Genomic DNA, 18,373 nt, shown 5'->3' on the forward strand with positions numbered 1-18,373 from the left:
GGCATAGGCAGACCAGATAGTGGAGTCTCACATAGGGTTTATGGTTGTGTTTTTTAGAGTAGAAATAGTGAAACTTGTCCCCAATGTTACTGTTGAAGTACATTCTGTTTCTAAAAAATTACGTAATTTTTTTATTTTTTTTTAAATTCACATCACATGACTAAAAAGTCAAAAGGTCAGCCCTGTCATTAGGTCTAAAAAGGGGACTTTACTTATTTAACAATAAGCCCAATAGAAATACACTATACAAGTATATCTAGAATCTACACTCTTCACAAACAAATAAAAAACAATTGTTAGATGGCTCATTGACACTCATATATTATTTAGAATATCATTCGTCAAGGACCGTAACTCAACTAGAAACAAGACGAACCATTTTAATGGTAACAGTAGAAATCTAAAATTAATTATATATAATACCTCTAAAACAGGGGATCTCAAACTGTGGTCCGCGAAATTCTCACATATGCCAGCGGCTTTAGAAAAATGCTATTCGGGATGACAAATCCGGATGCTTTTTTTTGGTGTGGTCCGCTAATATCATATCGCTTTTACAGTGGTCCCTAAATTAAAAACGTTTGAGTACCTCTGCTGTAAAAGATATAATCATTAAAACAGGTGATACTGAAATGGAATTTCGATTAGCGCTCTAGGCAGTGGACACCAAAATGTTCATTCCTACAATGTACGTATATAGCCTACACACAAAAAATAGCTTTCAATATACAAAAGAAAAATTAACTTAGGAATGTCAAGCGTTCAAGTCTCTCTATGCAATAATATTTTTTTTAATAACTGACACACGAGATGGTTTTTTTTTTATTATTTTTTGCGTATGTATTTTGTTGAGTCAACATCCTGGTTGAAGGAACACTTTCTCCCGGATATGGATCTACATTTGTGTTGGCAGAGTGAGAATTCAGACCAAGTTTTTTTTCCCTCAGCAAATAGCATATCTTAATGTAAGACGACGCTTCGTAGCATTTAAAGCATTCAGCGTCCAGTACAGGTAAGCGCAGGTATGTAAATGTAGGCTTCATTTCAATAAGAATTAAAAGTAGATGGTTTCTGTAAAGAGTACAGCTTTTAAAACTTCAGTCAATGTCGAAATATATATTATTGTGTGTGTGTGTGTGTGATCTATTACTAGCGCTACCATATATTCTAACACAATGCAATTGTTTGTTTATAAAATGTTAGACTTGTTTCGGATGTTCCTTCAATATTCCAGAAAATCTATTACCTAGTCCAAACTTCTGTGATCTATTATGAGACTAATGCTATCGTAGATTCACACACAAAGCAATTGTTTGTATGTCAAATGTTGGACATGTTTCGGATGTTCCTTCCTTCGGCTAAAAACCCCGCAGGACGACGATGGATGGTTGCGGGAAGGGACTCAGCTTCGCTAACCAGCAGTATTACTATGTTCGAAACTTTACCTTGAAATAAATGAATTCCTTACAGCACGGGACTCTCTGTGAGGACACGGTGGCTGAGCGTTAGAGCGCTTGGTTTGAATAAATACAAATCATTTTCATAATAAGTCGACTTAATCTCCAATCTTTTCCTCTATTTAACTCGTACCTTCGTGGGAAAAAACTACAAGTGTGGAGTTATTCCTATTAGAAAAGATTTTTTCTTCAAATTATATTTTATATTTATATTCTGCTTGATTTTATTATGCAGAAAAAAAAAAACAAATTGTTTAGAGATGGTGTCGGAAAAATCTAGAGTTGTCTTCTCAATGGACAAGGTCTGTCTGCTGGTGATTGTTTCTTGTGCTTTGTAAGTTGGTCAAACCAAGGTTTTACTCATGGTTCTTAAAGATGCATTATAATGTCAAAATATATCATTAGTTTCACATATTGAATGTATTTTAAATATATCTTAAATATATCTTAATGTCTTTTTTTTTTTAGTGTAGCAGTTCAAACACTGTTGTGCTTCAGTCATATGCTTCAGACATATGCTTCAGTCATATGCTTCGGTCATATGCTTCAGTCATATGTATGTCATATATCAGTGTTACAATGGAAAAGAGTGTGTTATATGCTATGGATACTTTTTGGATTTAAGAAATAACATTATGGCAATGTCCCCGAAGATTAAGGATGAGTGCAGTGTTTCACATGACTACCCAAACCCATTAGGGACCTGCATATTTTTTCCGCACAGTTAGGGGCATACGCTGGCAAGACTACATTACAAAATAACTATCAAGAAATATTACACTTTATAATTCAAATTCAACCATAGATTCACAAAAGTAGGCTACACTTGACATATAGCTTAAGACTTATGGACTGCATGGACCCTGTCGTCCCTGATATAATCTTCTCTCTTCTTTTTTATAGTTTTTCAACTGAAAGTTCTCGTATCTGAACTAAAAATACATTTCACTTTTTTATCTCTAATTAGCTTCTTTACATTTCTTGCTCTCCTGTGTAGAAACTCGAAGCTACTAGAAGTCAATGTGTAAAAATCATCCTGTTTATTTATATGTTGAAACCATGATGCGGACACCACATGACAGTTTGTTTGCTTAAAATTTCTGCAAGCTTAAACAAAAAGGACAATTTCATTTTAGAGGATTGTCCAAATCTTTCTTGCTCTTAAGAGACTAACTTTGCTAGGCAGGGCAGATAGTTCCTGCCTCGTGTTATACGGGCATTTATACGCTAATTATAATAATCCTTCTAGGTGCTTAATTTTTTTCTTGACTTGGCAGTAAATATTTTCGTCTGCCGTTCAGTCACATGAATGAAGAGCACTTCTAGGCTAGGCATTGAAATACTTATAACGGCCATTTGTGTGAGGGGCGTTCAGTTGTTTTCATGAATGAAAATAAAATTTAAAAGATCGATTAAAGAAACTGCGACTATGCTAGCATATCATTCAATTACCCCACACAGTCAGATTGTCTTTCCAACTGATGCGAAAACAGTCCAATCCGAAGTTTGGAAAACTCTGATTCCTCCTATATAAAACGACTCAGGACAGCACTTATAAAGCTTAACAACAACAGAAAAAAAACTGTTATTCAATGGATACCAGTACATATAGAACTAGAAGGAACTGAGGAGGCTGACACACTCACCTAGTGTGGGAGAACAAACACACAATTAAACATTGCACTCTATTCAGAAGAAATGAAGACACTAATATCGAATAAAATAAATGAGAAATGGACAAGCTCTCATCCGAATCACAAGAAAGATGATGCCTATTATAAGCTATCCCGACAAGATCAACGTCTTATCTTTTGACTAAGAACCGGACATAACAGAATGAGACAACATATGTACGAAAGCTCAAAACTGGAACCAGTGAAATTTGACAATGTGTAGTGTCACCAGAGAATGCTGACCATGTCCTTCAAAACTGTTCCTTTACCAAGAGGCCCGTACAAGACACTGGCCCCATAACACCCCAATAAAAAGAAAACAATATGGAGAGCTCCCTGGTTTGGAAACCACTGCGCAGTTCATCTCATATATTGATCTAGTCATCTGAACACTCCAACATAACAATGAGAATAACGAAGAAGAAGAAGAGTCCTAACCTTCCGCAGGATGAAGAGATGGCAGCGGGCAGGGTATGGACCCGGGAACTTGAGACAACCGAACGATAGTTCTCTGGCTCTCCTTTGTCTCCGACTCTCTGGCTCTCCTTTGTCTCCGACTCTCTGGCTCTCCTTTGTCTCCGACTCTCTGGCTCTCCTTTGTCTCCGACTCTCTGGCTCTCCTTTGTCTCCGACTCTCTGGCTCTCCTTTGTCTCCGACTCTCTGGCTCTCCTTTGTCTCCGAATCTCTGACTCTCCCTTGTCTCAGAGTTTCGCTCCAACATAAAAATGAACCCGAGAACTTGAGACAACCGAACAATAGTTCAGCGCAAATACATCACAACCTGGCAGTGATAATTTTTAAAGCTAGATAAAATAATTTCATTTAACTGGAAATATTAACAATTATTGATATTAAAAAAATGCTTTGAAAGTAAATGTTATATCTATTACTTTTTTTTCGTCTCATTAAGGTTAAATGGAGCAATCAGCAGTCCAAGCCCTCCTTTGGGCAAAAAGCCGAGTCAGTGCTCAAAAGAACTTCCAGATTCTTGCGCCCTGTGCGGCAGATATATCAATGTTGTGTTGAAAGCCAAAAATGTTCTCAATGGCTCGAACTTCAACATTGAGGCCAAACTATCCGGAGTAAGGAAACAGCCTCTCTTGTATTTTCTGGAACAGGCTGGAACCATCTCTCCAGGCTTCAAGTAAACAAAAAATTGTCATGTTTTTTTTTTCAAAGCTTATATCAACTTACACAGTCTGTGTGTGTGTGTGTGTGTGTCTTTCTGTGTGTCTGTATGTATGTATGTCTAGTCAAAAGTTTGAATACGTTATTTCTCCGACACCCAATATCGGATCAAGCTGCAATTTTACACAATTATTTCTTTTACCTGACAACCCAATAATCAATTAAAAAAAAACAACTATTAGTTAATTAACTATTGATAATAAATTACTTTGTTTGGTTTATCAAACAATGGAAAGAAATAGTACTCGACTGAAGTGATGGTATAAGCCGAATTAGTCCTCTTTCCAAGGAATAGAAATAGTACTTGACTGAAGTGGTGGTAATAACTGAATTAGTCCCCTTTATAGATTAAGGCATATTACAAATTTAATAACATGACTGAGCCAAACTAATTGATACAATTAATATAAACTTTTTTTTAAAGTATTTTTTTTATTTTGCTTGATATATTTTTTGCTTCTATTATTTCAGAGGACATTATATTAGTACACAATTTCTCTCTGTCTTATTTCTTCTCGCTTTCTCGTTCTTTGTTGTTGTTTTTCTAGTTCGTTTTTCTCTCTGGCTCTCCCTTGTCTCCGATTCTCTGGCTCTCCCCTGTCTCCGACTCTCTGGCTCTCCCCTGTCTCCGACTCTCTGGCTCTGCCTTGTCTCCGACTCTCTGGCTCTCCCATGCCTCGGACTCTCTGGCTCTCCCTTGTCTCCGATTCTCTGGCTCTCCTTTGTGTCAGAGTTTCGCTTTTACTCTTGCCTCCCAGTGCTGCTATTTCACTTAGCATTCCAATGCTCCATCCAAATTTACACAAAATCTCATCTCATTTCTACCTGTCCTCCCTTCTGGGGCATAGGCCATCAATCAGCGTCCTCCAGGCATCTCGGTTCTGGGCGAGTCTCTCCAACTGCATTATCAGCTTGGCATCTGCTTCCACATCGGCGGCGCCATGTATTCTGTGCCGTGCCTCCTTCCTCTTTCCTTATGGGTTCCAGATTTAGGGTTTACACAAAATGCTGCTTTGAAATGAAATGTAATAGTGAAATAAAATTACAAAAGCCAATTTTATTCCTATAAATTTATTCTCGACGCAGAATGTATTCATTATTAAAATGTAAGACTATATTAGTAAGAACTTACAACATTGGTACTTGTGCATTATATACCATCAAGTGTCTTAAAAGCTGACTATGTCTACCTTTTACAGTAAATTCAAGTCGACTTACTATAAGGGACTTGGCTATTTCATCGATAGCATCAATGGTGTGGAAGGTTCTGTGGCTTCAAAGACATTTTGGCACATTCTTAGTGGCAATAAGGCCCTCGAATGCGGTAAGTGTTTACTAAATGCTCCTTTGGCAAAGTCTTAGTTGAAATAAGTTTAAGAGAAATAACCCTTTGATAATTTAATTGACTTTGATAATTCAACTGCTCAGTTCTAAATGTAGAATTAAATGCAGGTCTAGTAAAGAGTAAAATTTAAAGGTGCTTATTTCAGACCTTGCGATCTATGTGGGGGGGGGGGAGGAATCTTAAAAATCATCTGTTTCTATGGCCAATGTTTAACTAGGTTGTCATGTTGACAAGCACAACAGCCAACAGCCTTTACTTCAGTGGCGCTGCAAGGACTTGGGGGCCCTGGGGGCTTGACCTCTTTAGAGGTCCCTTCATTTAGACATTCGACATCATGACATGAGATAATGTTCTTAACAAACATATATACATACACGTAAATGGTCACTAATTTATAGAACAACATAAATAGCAAGATAACATGGCATTGGTTTAATGTTTGATGTAACAACAAAATTTGGACCCCCCCCCACCCTTAGCTACGCCACTGCTTTACCTTACTAAACGTAAGAGCGGTACCCATTAGAATTAGGTGGACCCAGGAGAGCCCTCAAAACCCCGAGTCAACCCAGTCTTCACCTGGATCTGAGAGTGAGACCCGTCAGTTTGAAAAAGTGAACACTTCCTGGGCGCCCTGATTAAATTGTGACATCATTATCAACATTTTCTACTTTCCTTGTCAATGTTAATGTGTTAAATGGAGAAAGAATTTTTTTTCTAGTTGTAACCAGTGTATCAGTTTAAAGGATAAATAGTATGATCATCACTGGAGCTAAGTAATAAATTATAAATCATCCCATATCACTCGAACAGAGCTACCATCTCTTAAAGAACTTTTTCATGAAATGTTCCTTTCCAAAAGACACAGGATCATCAAAGACAACCTGCACCCATTAAACCACAGTTACATTTTATGTGGACTCTCGTCTCTTCTCCGTTAAGGCTAGAACAGAAATATTAACAATTCCTTTATCCCACTTCTAGTAAAGGTTTTTTCAAGATCACTTGTCGTCACCAAAAACTACATAGAAACCTCATTCATTAAGCACTGGTGCGGTGTTTGAGCGAGTGTGTGTGTGTGTGTGTGTTTATGCTTCATATGTGAATTTTATTCTAGCTTGCATCTGTATATTGTTATTGTTATTCTTATAGTAGTGACGCTGAAGTGGACACTTGTGAAGTTAAGTTCCACTTTCAGACCCTGTGGTCTATAGGGCAGATATGTAAAGGTCATCTGTTTCTGTGGCCACGGTTAACGAGGGTGTCATGTGGCTAGCACAATGACCAACCGCCTTTACTTTTCCCCAATTATGTCAAGTACCAACTAGAGCTGGGCGGACTCAGAGGCGTCCAAAGATCGCGAAATTAAAACATCCAAATATTCACCAGGATTCGAACCCGGGACGCCCGGTTCAGAAGCCAAGTGCTTTACCTCTCAGCCACCGCGCTTCAGTAAACACTTGTAGTCAAACTGAATTTTCATTTGTTTGAACCTATAAAATGATCTTATCTTATCTTATCTTATGCAATTTTTATTAATGTATCTCACACAAACAAATCTAAACATCATATAGAAATTATAAAAATCAACATGTTTATTTCGATCTAGTTTACTCTGGGAAAACCCCCCACACACACAAAAACTGACTTTCTCATGCTTTCCTTTGTTTCTTGATTAATATCTACATATTTTTCATAATCAAATTCAAATTTTATTAACATTTAAATGTTATGAATTATTGTTTATTAATCACATTAAATTAAAATCATCATCGTATTTTTTGTTTTATTTTTCTTCTGCGTTCTAATTATCAAGGTGAAGGGTTCAGATTAACATGTCCTATATCTGGTATCTTATGATGGAATGTCGGAGGGCCGGTATCTTGTACGGGACTTGATGAAGTTAACATATTTGGACTACAGGGTTGACATTTGGGGCATTCGTAGGATAAATGCATGGACATAATCGATTCTGTCGAACATAAACTAAAACTAGGCTTACGATCCTATTAAGGCAGAAGTTTCGATACCTCTATTAAATAGATGTTTCTAAAATGTGTGTAAAAAAAAAAAAGTAAAGCTTCAGACCTTGTGATCTATGGGGCAGATGTTGTAAAGGCCATCTGTTTCTGTGGCCCGAGGTTAACGAGGGTGTCATGCAGCCAGCACAACGATCAACCGCCTTAACTTTTCCCCAACTAATGTCAGATACCCTTTAGGGCTGGGTGGACTCAGAGGCGCCCAAAAAAAGTAAACATTCCAGTCTTCACCAAGATTCGAACCCGGGACCCCCGGTTCGGAAGCCAAGCGCTTTACCACTCAACCACCACACCTCTCCAGCTTCACAGTATTGACGTTAGAAATGGTTAATAATTATTATTGAAGATCAAACTCTAGTTACCGTGCAGTATTCGTTCTCTCCTGCAGGTGTATCCAGCTACGTACCTGAAGATGGTGAAACAATACTGTTCAATTTTACCACTTACAAAGCCGCTGGCTACGAATAGCTGACATGCAAGCCGGCCAGACAAGATTTGAAAATTCTTTTATTTCTTCTACACATTTTCCAAATTACTCATTAGCTTTAAATTTGTTTTTATATTTTGATATAAATACTGGTATTTGAGAATTATATATTCCTGCTATAATTTTGTACTGTTCTTTAAGATTTTTTTAAAATTCTGAAATGGTATAAATTTAATTAGTTATATTTATATAGGCCTATATTTATATTTATACATATATTTGACAAACAAAATTAAAAAAATACTTTAAAAAAAGAAACACAGCTTATATTAAGTGTATATTGTATGAATTAGTTTGGATTAGTCATATAGGCATAATTCAATTTGCGATAGATCTAGACTCTAGACCAGTGATTCCCAAAGTAGTCTATATAGACCCCCAGGGGTCTACGACGACTTCCAAGGGGTCTACGAAAGTGGAAAAAGGAATTGGGGGTCTATGAGATGTAAATGGGGGTCTACGGGAGTGAATCTAGATTCCAGTAGGTCGTGATTTTAATTAAAATCTTAAAATAATGGAATTAACAATTATCTTATACAAATATAAATTATTTGAAAAATTACTTTAGAACCTTTTTTAAATAGTTAAATTTAGTCTACAGGGAATTTATATTTAACATAGTCATATTTAATTATGAAATTTCACAGTGGTATTTATGTTTGAAAATTTCGCTTCTTTCCATGTCGAACTTATATTGCCTATCTGTAATTTATGCAACAAAGTTTATTTACTGACACTTTGAAACCACCTAAGTTGGAGGATTTTTTTAAAGACGATGCCATCTTAATAAAAAAAGATGTAGATTTGAAACGCTTTTGAAAAATCAATAATCAAGTTGAGAAAAGATCTGTAGTGGACAAAAACTTTGCTTTGGCATCAAAAAGAGAAGATGATGGTCTGCAAGTGTCTTTCTTAAACAAGCGTGGTCGAGAGGCTAAGTGCGCTTGAACTTGGCTTGTCTCGGCTACCTAGAAGGGGGCTCGAGGTTCAACACCCGACTCGGGCAGAGTTGCGTTTACTGAGCGCCTAAAGGCAGCACGGAAAACCAACTCCTAGATACCCCCTCCCCCCACCGGTCCACAAATGAGATTGGACCAAAGCGCTCTGAGCATGCTATAAGCATGAAAGTAGCGCTATATAAAAGCTATAATAATAATCTTTTACTTATTGCGAAATTTGGAAAAAATCACACAATAGGCGAAAAAATGATTTAGGCATGCGATGAAGAAGTTTTTAAAACTATTATGTCCACAAACCTACATCTGATAGTATTACAGAGTTCCTCTAAGCAACAAAACAATGCAAAGGCCTTTTGGTGAAACGAGTCAATATTGCCTGGTAATAAAATAATTTTATTGGCGAATGTTTGTTTTATTATAGATAAAGAAATCCACGAAAAGCTTCTTTTTGCAAAACTGAGAATCAATATTGAATGTTTTTGAAAGACTACTATAAAGAAAAAGCCCTCCCTTGAACTATAATGCCAATAGCAACGAATGGAGCACCTTTCATGGTTGAGTCTTATTGAGGATAGTGAAAAAATGGTAGATGCTTGAATCTCTTCAAGTTGTTATTAACGCAGTTAACCCAAGCAACACATCCAATAACTTGCTCAAATGTGTTGAGAAAATGACCAGAACTTTCATTAGTTTGTCCTTCACACTGAAGTGTCATGGTTGTCGAAAAGCTTTATTTTTTTTTTCTTTTTGACACTGTATCAAAGTTCTTGGATGTCAAATATCTTATTTTAAAACGAAATTTAATTCAGCGTAGGTTGTACATTGCTTTTTTTAACAGACTTGTTTCATAAATTCTATTAGGTTAGCTTACATATGATCATAGGCGTAGCCAGGATTTTTTCGGTGGGGGAGTTTTGCAACCCAACCTCACCTCCAGCTACGCCCATGCATGTGGCCACCTAATTCCTAATGTCCATTAGACATCGTTGAAAAAAAAAACACATTGGAAGTTCATAAATCAGAAAAAAATTAATTCAGCAATATTAGCTAACCAGGGGGTCTACCGAATCCTGGAAAACATGACAAGGGGTCTACGAGCCAAAACAATGATAAAATTGTCCTTTCAGTTATTTTTACCAATCGCTTTTGTTTAACAATGTCATGATTTTATCTTTTTCAATGCTCTATCATTCTATGGCTTGTCTGGACCAGTTGGGAAAGGGGAAAGATGTGATTGTTATCGTGATCGCTTTTCAAAAGCATTTTATAAATGTAAATAAAAAAAAAAAGAAATTGCACGACTTGCCTTTGAACCCGAGGGTGTAAGCCTCGTCAAGCTGATACACTAACAACTTTGCCAGCGAAGTGCTTATGAAAATAGAAGGTTTAATAGTTATCTGTTGTTAGTTTCAAACCTTCAAGCCGCGATTAATTCAACACTAATGCCACAACATTTGCCTAGAACACTTTCTACTACAGTTTGATACTAAACAAAATAATTAATTACCAAAAGCTAATTAACTTATTCGTTCTATTTTTTTTTATCTCATGTGCAATATGTCAACTTGATCCTAGAATGGGTTAGGGAGAAATAACGTGTAAAACCAGACGGACAGTCAGGGGTTAACATAAGCTTTGTAACTAGATATTAATTATCTTCATTGTGAAGAGCGTCTTCCACATTTAGTTCGTCTCTTGATTCTAAATCTTTCTTTGACAGAAGGTGAATGGCACGTATGGTACCAAACCTGAGGGCTCTAGAGAGCGCAGTGTCTCCATTCTTATTAGCACACAGCGTATTGGCCCCACACGACATGAGGTACTCCATCATCACAGTGGACCTTGTTACTGCTAACAAAAAAGCTGTGTATCCTTCCACGTCAGTGGCTTCGATATTTACTTTAGCGGACACGGCGAATTGGGCTAACTGAACATTGTTATTTAATACTGCTCTGTGCAATAGAGTGTGGCCTCGATCGTTGGACTCATTTATATCTACCCCAGCGGATATCAGACTCTTGACTAGCTCAATAGAATTCGCTCTCAGCAGAGACACTTTGAGACACAGGCCATCACATTTCTTGATTAGTGTTTCAAGAAGCAACTTATCTTCAGGGCTTTTGGAAGCCACTATAAGAGCTGTGTCAAAATGAAATCCCCTTTTCTCGAATAAAATTTTATTTCCAGAGTTTATTTCATCGAAAAGATCATTTTGTACTGCCAGCTTCAAAGCATTACGTCCATGCTTACAGGAATAGTCAGCGCCGTATCTCACGAGAATTTGAAGACATGGAATGCTGCGATATGAATAAGATAAAGCTGTTGAACCATCTCCATTCGAACAATTCAGGCTAGCCCCATGTTCGAGGAGCCGCTTTACTGCGTTGAAATCTCGACTCTTTGCAGCGAGTATAAGTGGTGTATTGCCACGATAGTCGCTTAGATTAATGTTTGAAATGTCTATGATGTCGTTTTCTGTTCTAGCGGACCTGAATACTTCATTTACAAGATATTCATAATGTTCCAATAACTCTTTCATTTTCCTTGCTATCTGAAATGAAAGAAAATGCATATGATTAACTTTTGCGGTCTAGTGTATCGAATATATACAATAAGTAAATAGGTTACAAATATGGATGCTAGTTAAATATTGTGTTCTTCGGACTATAGTCTGGGGGTAAGGGATTCGAACCTGCCCGCTGTCATCTTGGAGGTTGGGTTAAGACGTAATGACCTTTGTTTCTATGGTGACCTTTGATGACTGAAGCGAATATGCTGAAAAGCGGGAGAAAATCTCTGAGTCTTTAAGAGAGGAAGTCAAATGTGTTAGTTTTGGAGCTGGTGTATGAGACACTTTTCAATAATTAACTTAGTTCTCGTTCCAGGCATCTGTCTCCATTCCAGATTTGAATATCGTCAGACTGATGGCCGAAACGAAAATCAGAACCACCCTCAAAAGAGTATATTCCTGTCGACCAGTCAATATGTTGTTGTTTTTTTTTATGATAAGAACTCAATGTCTCGATTTTGCCTAAGAGTGTGAATTATGCTAAATAATTTTCATGTGGGGAGGTAAATTGAGTAATTCCTTTTTCTTAAAACAGTGTATAATATATCAAATCATCATTTGAGCGACGGCTTGAGAGGTTCAGAGGCGCGGTGGCTGAGCGGTAAAGCGCTTGGCTACCTGACATTAGTTGGTGAAAAGTAAAGGCGGTTGGTCGTTGTGCCGACCACATGACACCCTCGTTGACAGAAACAGAGGACCTTTACATCATCTGTACTATAAACCACAAGGTCTGAAACGGGAACTTGAGAGGCTCAAATCCTCCCTTGCAAAAGCCCTGGACATTAAACCCTGCCATTTTGCGTAGTGCATACAAGTCACCATACAGGGCGAGAATTTGTGATTTCCCAGACTTGTCGAGACGGAAATCAGAAAGTCTTGGGCTATCAAAAATAAGAGAGTCACAGTTTCCTTTTCTTCCCGTGCTTTGTTTTGTTTTCTTTTCCATTTCTTGTTTCTATCTGTCTTTCCCTTGCCTCAGACTCTCTGGCTCTCACGTGGCAGCCTCGTAAACATCTTTAATTGTTACATCTTTTTTAAATAAATTATAAACTGTTTTAAAAATCAACATTTTAAAATATTTAATGTAATAGTAACTTCCCGTTTCAGACCTTCCAATATATAGTGCAAACAATGTAAACGACATCTGTTTCTGTGGCACACGGTTAACGAGGGTATCATGTGGCCAGCACAGCGACCAACCGCCTTTAGTTTCCCCAATAAATGTCGGGTACCCACTAACGCTGGGTCCCCAAAGATCCCAACATTAAAAATCCCAGTCTTAAGTAGGATTGGAAACCAAGCACTTAACCGCTCAGTCACTGTGACATTATTTAATGAAAGAGTAAACTTACAAAATGTTGTCGATTCTATCTCTTGCCGCCGACAGCCTTGTTGACATAGCGAGAGTTGTTTTAAATATTATAAATAACAAGCTCAATGCCACTATCACAATGGTATAGTACGTAATGGAATGACTGAGTACATCAACAGTGTCACGGGTTAAAATTATCATCCACTATCTAACACATGATCGCACAAACACAAGCACTTCATTGATAAATATAGAGATACGGAATGAATGATTTTAGCTAGTCGAAGATTATATTATAAATTTAATGAATTGAGTTTGGTTGGTGGTCGTATACGTATATGTTAAGGGGGGGGGGTGTAATTTTGTGATTTCTTGCTCTGATTCTGTTTATTTTAGGTGAGATTGTAATATTAAACCATCTCTTGCCCAGACGGAGCCAATGAGGGTTTTGAGTTTAAAATCCCCTTCCAGTGTGGTTTGCGTTAAACCCCCCTCTTCAATAAAACTAAAAAAATAATTCAAACCCCAATCCTCAAATTCCAAGAGCATAGCTAAGGGGGATTTTGATTTTAAAACCCCCTCTGAAATATAAAAAAAAACAACTCTTCAATAAAACCAAAAAAGTTAATGCAAACTACAATCCGCAAATTCCAAGAGCATAGCTAAGGGATCCCCTCTCTGAAATTTTAAAAACCAATCTTCAATATAAGGAGGCTTCAGACATTACCAATGACAGATGTTTATGGAGACAGCTTGCCGCCCAATGCACTGAACTTGCGGGAGGACCTAAGTCAATATAAGACTAAAGCATATATCAGTCACCAGATTCTATGAGCGTAGTCAAGAGTTGGTTTGAAGCTAAAAACAATCTCTTCAATATAAAAAAAAGCAAATTACGCACCCAAAATTCTATGAGCGTAACCATGTGGGGTTTTGAGTTTAAGCTCCCCTCCTCCAGAGGGCTTTAAGTTTAAAACCCCTTCCAGGTGGTTTGAAGTTTAAAATCCCCCTACAGATAGTTTTGGGGTTGAAACTCCCTCCTTCAATATTATTCCAAAGCAAACTACAGTCACCTAATTCTATGAGCGTAGGTAAGGGGTTGTGAGTTTGTTTTAAAAAAAAAATCAAGAGATTTTTTAGTTTAAATCCTCCTAACATATGGTTTTGACGATAAAACTTCTCTTTTTGATATAAAATCTAAAGCAAACTAAAGTCACCAAATTCCAGGAGCGTAGCCAACAGAGGCTACATATTTTTACCAGTCGCTGGGCTCCAATAATAAAGTGAAGTGACTAGCATGGAATTTATCTGCCAAAATTGAAGAAAGACTAAATGTGGCTAAATTAAGTTAGCTAAGACTGATTTTAGGAGTCTTTTGTAGATATTGGGTCTCAATCAAGGAAATCCTATGCCGAACTGGGAGTTGACCACTTAGGCTATGACAGAGCGTCGCATGAGGTTTGCGGGACATGTTCTCCGACAAAATGAACTACGCATACCAAGAGTTGTTATGACATGGCCATTACGGGAAAGTGAAAACAGGGACATCCTCGTATAACTTGGCGCCACACCTTCATGGAGGACCTCAGAGCAGTGGACACCAGGTGGGAAAAGGCTTCAGACATTTGAGCCACTAGTTTTACGATTCTTACTTGAATTACTTAAAATGTAGTATGTTGAACTTTTCTATTATTGGACTGCTTGTTACTCTCAAATTTTATATCTCGTTGTATTACGAAAATAATATATGGAAAGGTCTTTCGTCAAAGGCTGATAACTGTTGTAAAAAACTGACATTGATTTTCAAGTAATTTAAGTATTTATAGACTTGCAATTTTAATGGCTCGAATTATTTATATTTATAGTAACAGTGTTGATCAAATGCATTTTTTTTTCAAATCAGCAATGAACATGAAACAGGTAGCATGGCACTAGACACGTGGAAGGGCATGAGAGAGTAAGCAGGGCATTAGAGACGTGGCAGGGCATGAGAGAGTAAGCAGGGCACTAGAGATTAGGCAGGGCATGGGATAGTAATCAGGGCATTAGACATTTGGCAGGGCATGAGATAGTAATCAGGGCATTAGACACTTGGCAGGGCATGAGATAGTAATCAGGGCATTAGACACTTGGCAGGGCATGAGAGAGTAAGCAGGGCACTAGACACTTGGCAGGGCATGAGATAGTAATCAGGGCATTAGACACTTGGCAGGGCATGAGATAGTAATCAGAGCAGGGCATGAGATAATAATCAGGGCATTAGACACTTGGCAGGGCATGAGATAGTAATCAGGGCACTAGAGACGTGGCAGAGCATGAGAGAGTAAGCAGGGTACTAGAGACGTGACAGGGCATGAAAGATTTTGGCAGTCCTGGGAGAGAAAAGAGGGCAATAAGAAACTTCGCAAGGAATGCCCCCCTCCCTACTTCGAAGCTATCTCTTTGTTATGCATTGTTATGTATTGTTGTAACTCTAGGGTAGACACTCATCGTAAAGGCAGACAACTCAACACAGTTTAACAGGAAATAAAGACAGGTGTTTATTCACTAGGACAAACACATAACATTCTTCAACTTCCTCAGAGTCTTGCTACTAATTTACCAGTCCTTTAGACAGCAACCCGAATGTAGACCAACGACAGCCTTCCCCGCTTCGCTCCAGGTCCCTTTGTACAACCTTCAGGCAGCAAAAAAGCTGGCTTCTTAGTTTCCAAGCATTCAGACTCTTCACAATCCCTGATGCACTGTTCTTCTCTCTCTCCTAGTGTCTTCCTGTTTACGTTCACTAGTGCGCTAGTGCGCACCTCAAGCACTGGTGCAAGGCAGGGTTACAACAGTATTAATGTCGTCCTGTTATATTGTTAGAGAGATACAGATGCAATTTTAACTATGGTCTTTGTTTGTCTTCCGAAGAAGCCTCGGTCTCAATGATGTGTTGACCCTAAATATAGAATTGTTTGTGGGGACAATTAAGTGGGCTGGCTATGGGTGGGGGGGGGCGTATATCACGTGACCATGGGTAGTGATACGGGACCTAATAACTACAATTGTTATTGGGGGGGGGGGGGGCGAAAGTGAATGTTGGCTTGGTACCTGATCGTTGCTAGGCGATGGCGTCCGGTCGAGGTCAGTGGCTCTAATCTCCTTCTGGGCCTGCCTGTTTCGCAATATTTTCTTCAACTTCTTCTCTTAACTCTTTCTCTCCGTAATTATTTTACTCGTTCTGATAGTATTCCTGTTTATGTTAAATGTGCGTGAAAATACAGGAACTTTAAATGTGTAATTTTGTTAATGCCCAAGAAGTTATGGTTAAACTTCAATATTTTTTTTTAGTTTGTTCTCAGAAAATATTATATTTGGTACTGAATTATAGGAGAATGCATGCTCTTTTTACACAATACAAGTTAAAGTTTATAACTCCAAACTCTTCTTATACTTCCTAACTACGACTTGATAACTATCTGTATGTCATGGGTGAATTAGAATGACACGAGAGATTTTAAATGGCATGAGAGAGTTTCGAATTCTTGAATCTTCTTAAAGAATGTATGTAAGAATTTTAAAATACTTCTAGTTGAAGCTTTGAAAAATGTGTTCACTAAAATACTCTTTTTTCTAGAAATCTACCTGAACAATAAATATAATTAGTACCGTACACTATTAAAGGTGCATAACCAAGTTTATATTTAAAATTGTTGAAATATTAACATAGTTATGTCTCTTGATATAATAAGGCTAGTCTTCGAGTCCCAAGATTAGTGAGGATGCAGTATTTCCCCTGGCTGCGAAGTCCCAGCTGTGACCTACATATTTTGCCACATCCAGGGCAAGCATAACCATTGTCCGCAGGCGGTCGATTTAGATTTTCTTTTCGCTGTCTGCGTTTGTCCTCGGCAGCGGATTTTCTTTTGGTCTCAAATGTGTATCCCACGGCCTTCGTGAGTGACCTCCAGCTGTCTCGTTTTGAGGCCGCATGTAACCAGATGCTCTCCTCTATGTCAGCCAAGGAAAGTTGACGCCTAAGCTGGTCTTTGAAGCGTTTCCGTGGGGCGCCTCTGTTACGTCTCTTGATATAATGTCGACTGTAATATATACAGTGATATAGCTGCCATCCCTTCCAAGATGTCTTCCCTTCGTTTTTTTTTTATCTCTTCCTCTAACCTGTTTCTGTTCGTTGCAGGAAGATCTTGTAAAGAATTAAGTCCCTTGTAACAGTGAAAACTCTGGGCACATTGTTTTAGGCCCATACCTTATCTTATCGTAAAGACTACAGACGTTATTTCAAAAGAAAAGATAATAACAAATACTGTTTTAAATCATATTAATTGTTTTATTTTAAATAAATTTCTAAAGTTTGAAGAAATATTTGTAAAATAGAGTAGAAAATATTTACAAGTGGTATGTTTTTATACCCGTACCTATTTTAATTGATTTGTATCAGGCGTGTGGCATTCCGATTAAGTGTGTGCCTTTAAAGCTTAACTACCTGGTTCAGTTCTCAGCAAGAGCAACTTTTTTTTAAATACTTTCTTCTTTTCTTTCAACTAAATCAACATATGTACTACGGTAACCGAATAAAGTGAGAATTGTGTCTGAATATATATTTTTTTCTTTTGTGCAGGGGCGGACCGGATGTCAAAATCGGCCCAGGCATTTCTATAGAGTACAGCCCATAAAATGTATATCATATGATGAGCCTCCTATTAATAGGCTTATCTCTTCTCGAAATCATTATGTTATTTTTTTAATAATGTATTGATAACTATATGCACGCTCTATATCTTTAGAAGAAATATAAGCCTAATGTTGTTTTTTAATCGCTATGTTTGTAGGCCCTAAAAGGATGATGCCTACTAATAGCACTGTCTACGGATGTAGGCTATTACATCTATTTTTGAAAATGTGTCGGATTAAATTAGTTTTTCACTGTAGTCTGTAAAAGATGTTTTTAGCATGACGCTCATATAGCCCCTTATATATGAGAACATTATAAAACCTTTAACAATTTAATGCGTGCCATAGTGGCATTCATGAGCTCCTTTAGGCCCATTTTGAATACCGTCCCACGGGGCATTTGCCCAAATGCCCATATAGCCAGTCCGCCCCTGTCTACACCGTGTGTTTACTTACGTTGTTGATTGAGAGACATTTATTATTACAGTTGGTTCTCTATCAGGAAATCCTGAATACGTTGGTGTAATGGACTAAATCCAGTAATGCTAATTTTTTTTTTTAAAGACATGGAGCTGAGCTTTATGGACATGTTCAGTAAAAATCTAATAAATATGCATCTTATTTTTATCTAAGCCGTTTTGGATTTGGTGAAGGCTGAGATTTTTAATT

General features: G+C 37.7%; 2 protein-coding genes across 3 annotated transcripts; one reads left to right on the forward strand and one right to left on the reverse strand.

Moving 5' to 3' along the window:
• Positions 1–870: 870 nt before the first annotated feature.
• LOC106056016 (cobalamin binding intrinsic factor-like) lies at positions 871–8,448 on the forward strand. The gene is made up of 5 exons (XM_056017291.1): positions 871–1,012; positions 1,693–1,791; positions 4,042–4,275; positions 5,519–5,643; positions 8,092–8,448. The coding sequence occupies exons 2-5, from the start codon at positions 1,718–1,720 to the stop codon at positions 8,169–8,171; spliced, it is 513 nt and encodes a 170-aa protein (XP_055873266.1). The 5' UTR covers positions 871–1,012; positions 1,693–1,717; the 3' UTR covers positions 8,172–8,448.
• Positions 8,449–9,932: 1,484 nt separating this feature from the next.
• Positions 9,933–13,224, reverse strand: LOC106056015 (kinase D-interacting substrate of 220 kDa B-like). Of its 2 annotated transcripts, none has more exons than XM_013212563.2 (2): positions 13,071–13,224; positions 9,933–11,696 (listed from the first exon to the last, which is right to left on the reverse strand). In XM_013212563.2, the coding sequence occupies exon 2, from the start codon at positions 11,686–11,688 to the stop codon at positions 10,798–10,800; it is 891 nt and encodes a 296-aa protein (XP_013068017.2). In that variant the 5' UTR covers positions 11,689–11,696; positions 13,071–13,224; the 3' UTR covers positions 9,933–10,797. The 2 variants fall into 2 exon arrangements, with proteins under 2 accessions (XP_013068017.2, XP_013068016.2); XM_013212562.2 differs by having other exon boundaries at positions 9,933–11,700; positions 13,071–13,222.
• Between the last annotated feature and the right edge of the window lie 5,149 nt (positions 13,225–18,373).

This window comes from Biomphalaria glabrata, chromosome 18, assembly GCF_947242115.1.
Source record: "Biomphalaria glabrata chromosome 18, xgBioGlab47.1, whole genome shotgun sequence".
In the NCBI taxonomy this organism is placed as follows: domain Eukaryota; kingdom Metazoa; phylum Mollusca; class Gastropoda; family Planorbidae; genus Biomphalaria; species Biomphalaria glabrata.

Excerpts from the sequence above, each read along its gene's own strand:
- LOC106056016 (XM_056017291.1), top strand. The coding sequence starts at position 1,718 with ATGGTGTCGGAAAAATCTAGAGTTGTCTTCTCAATGGACAAGGTCTGT. Across the intron at positions 1,792-4,041 it reads GTGATTGTTTCTTGTGCTTT|GTTAAATGGAGCAATCAGCA; the intron begins GTAAGTTGGTCA and ends CGTCTCATTAAG. Across the intron at positions 5,644-8,091 it reads CAATAAGGCCCTCGAATGCG|GTGTATCCAGCTACGTACCT; the intron begins GTAAGTGTTTAC and ends TCTCTCCTGCAG.
- LOC106056015 (XM_013212563.2), bottom strand. The coding sequence starts at position 11,688 with ATGAAAGAGTTATTGGAACATTATGAATATCTTGTAAATGAAGTATTC.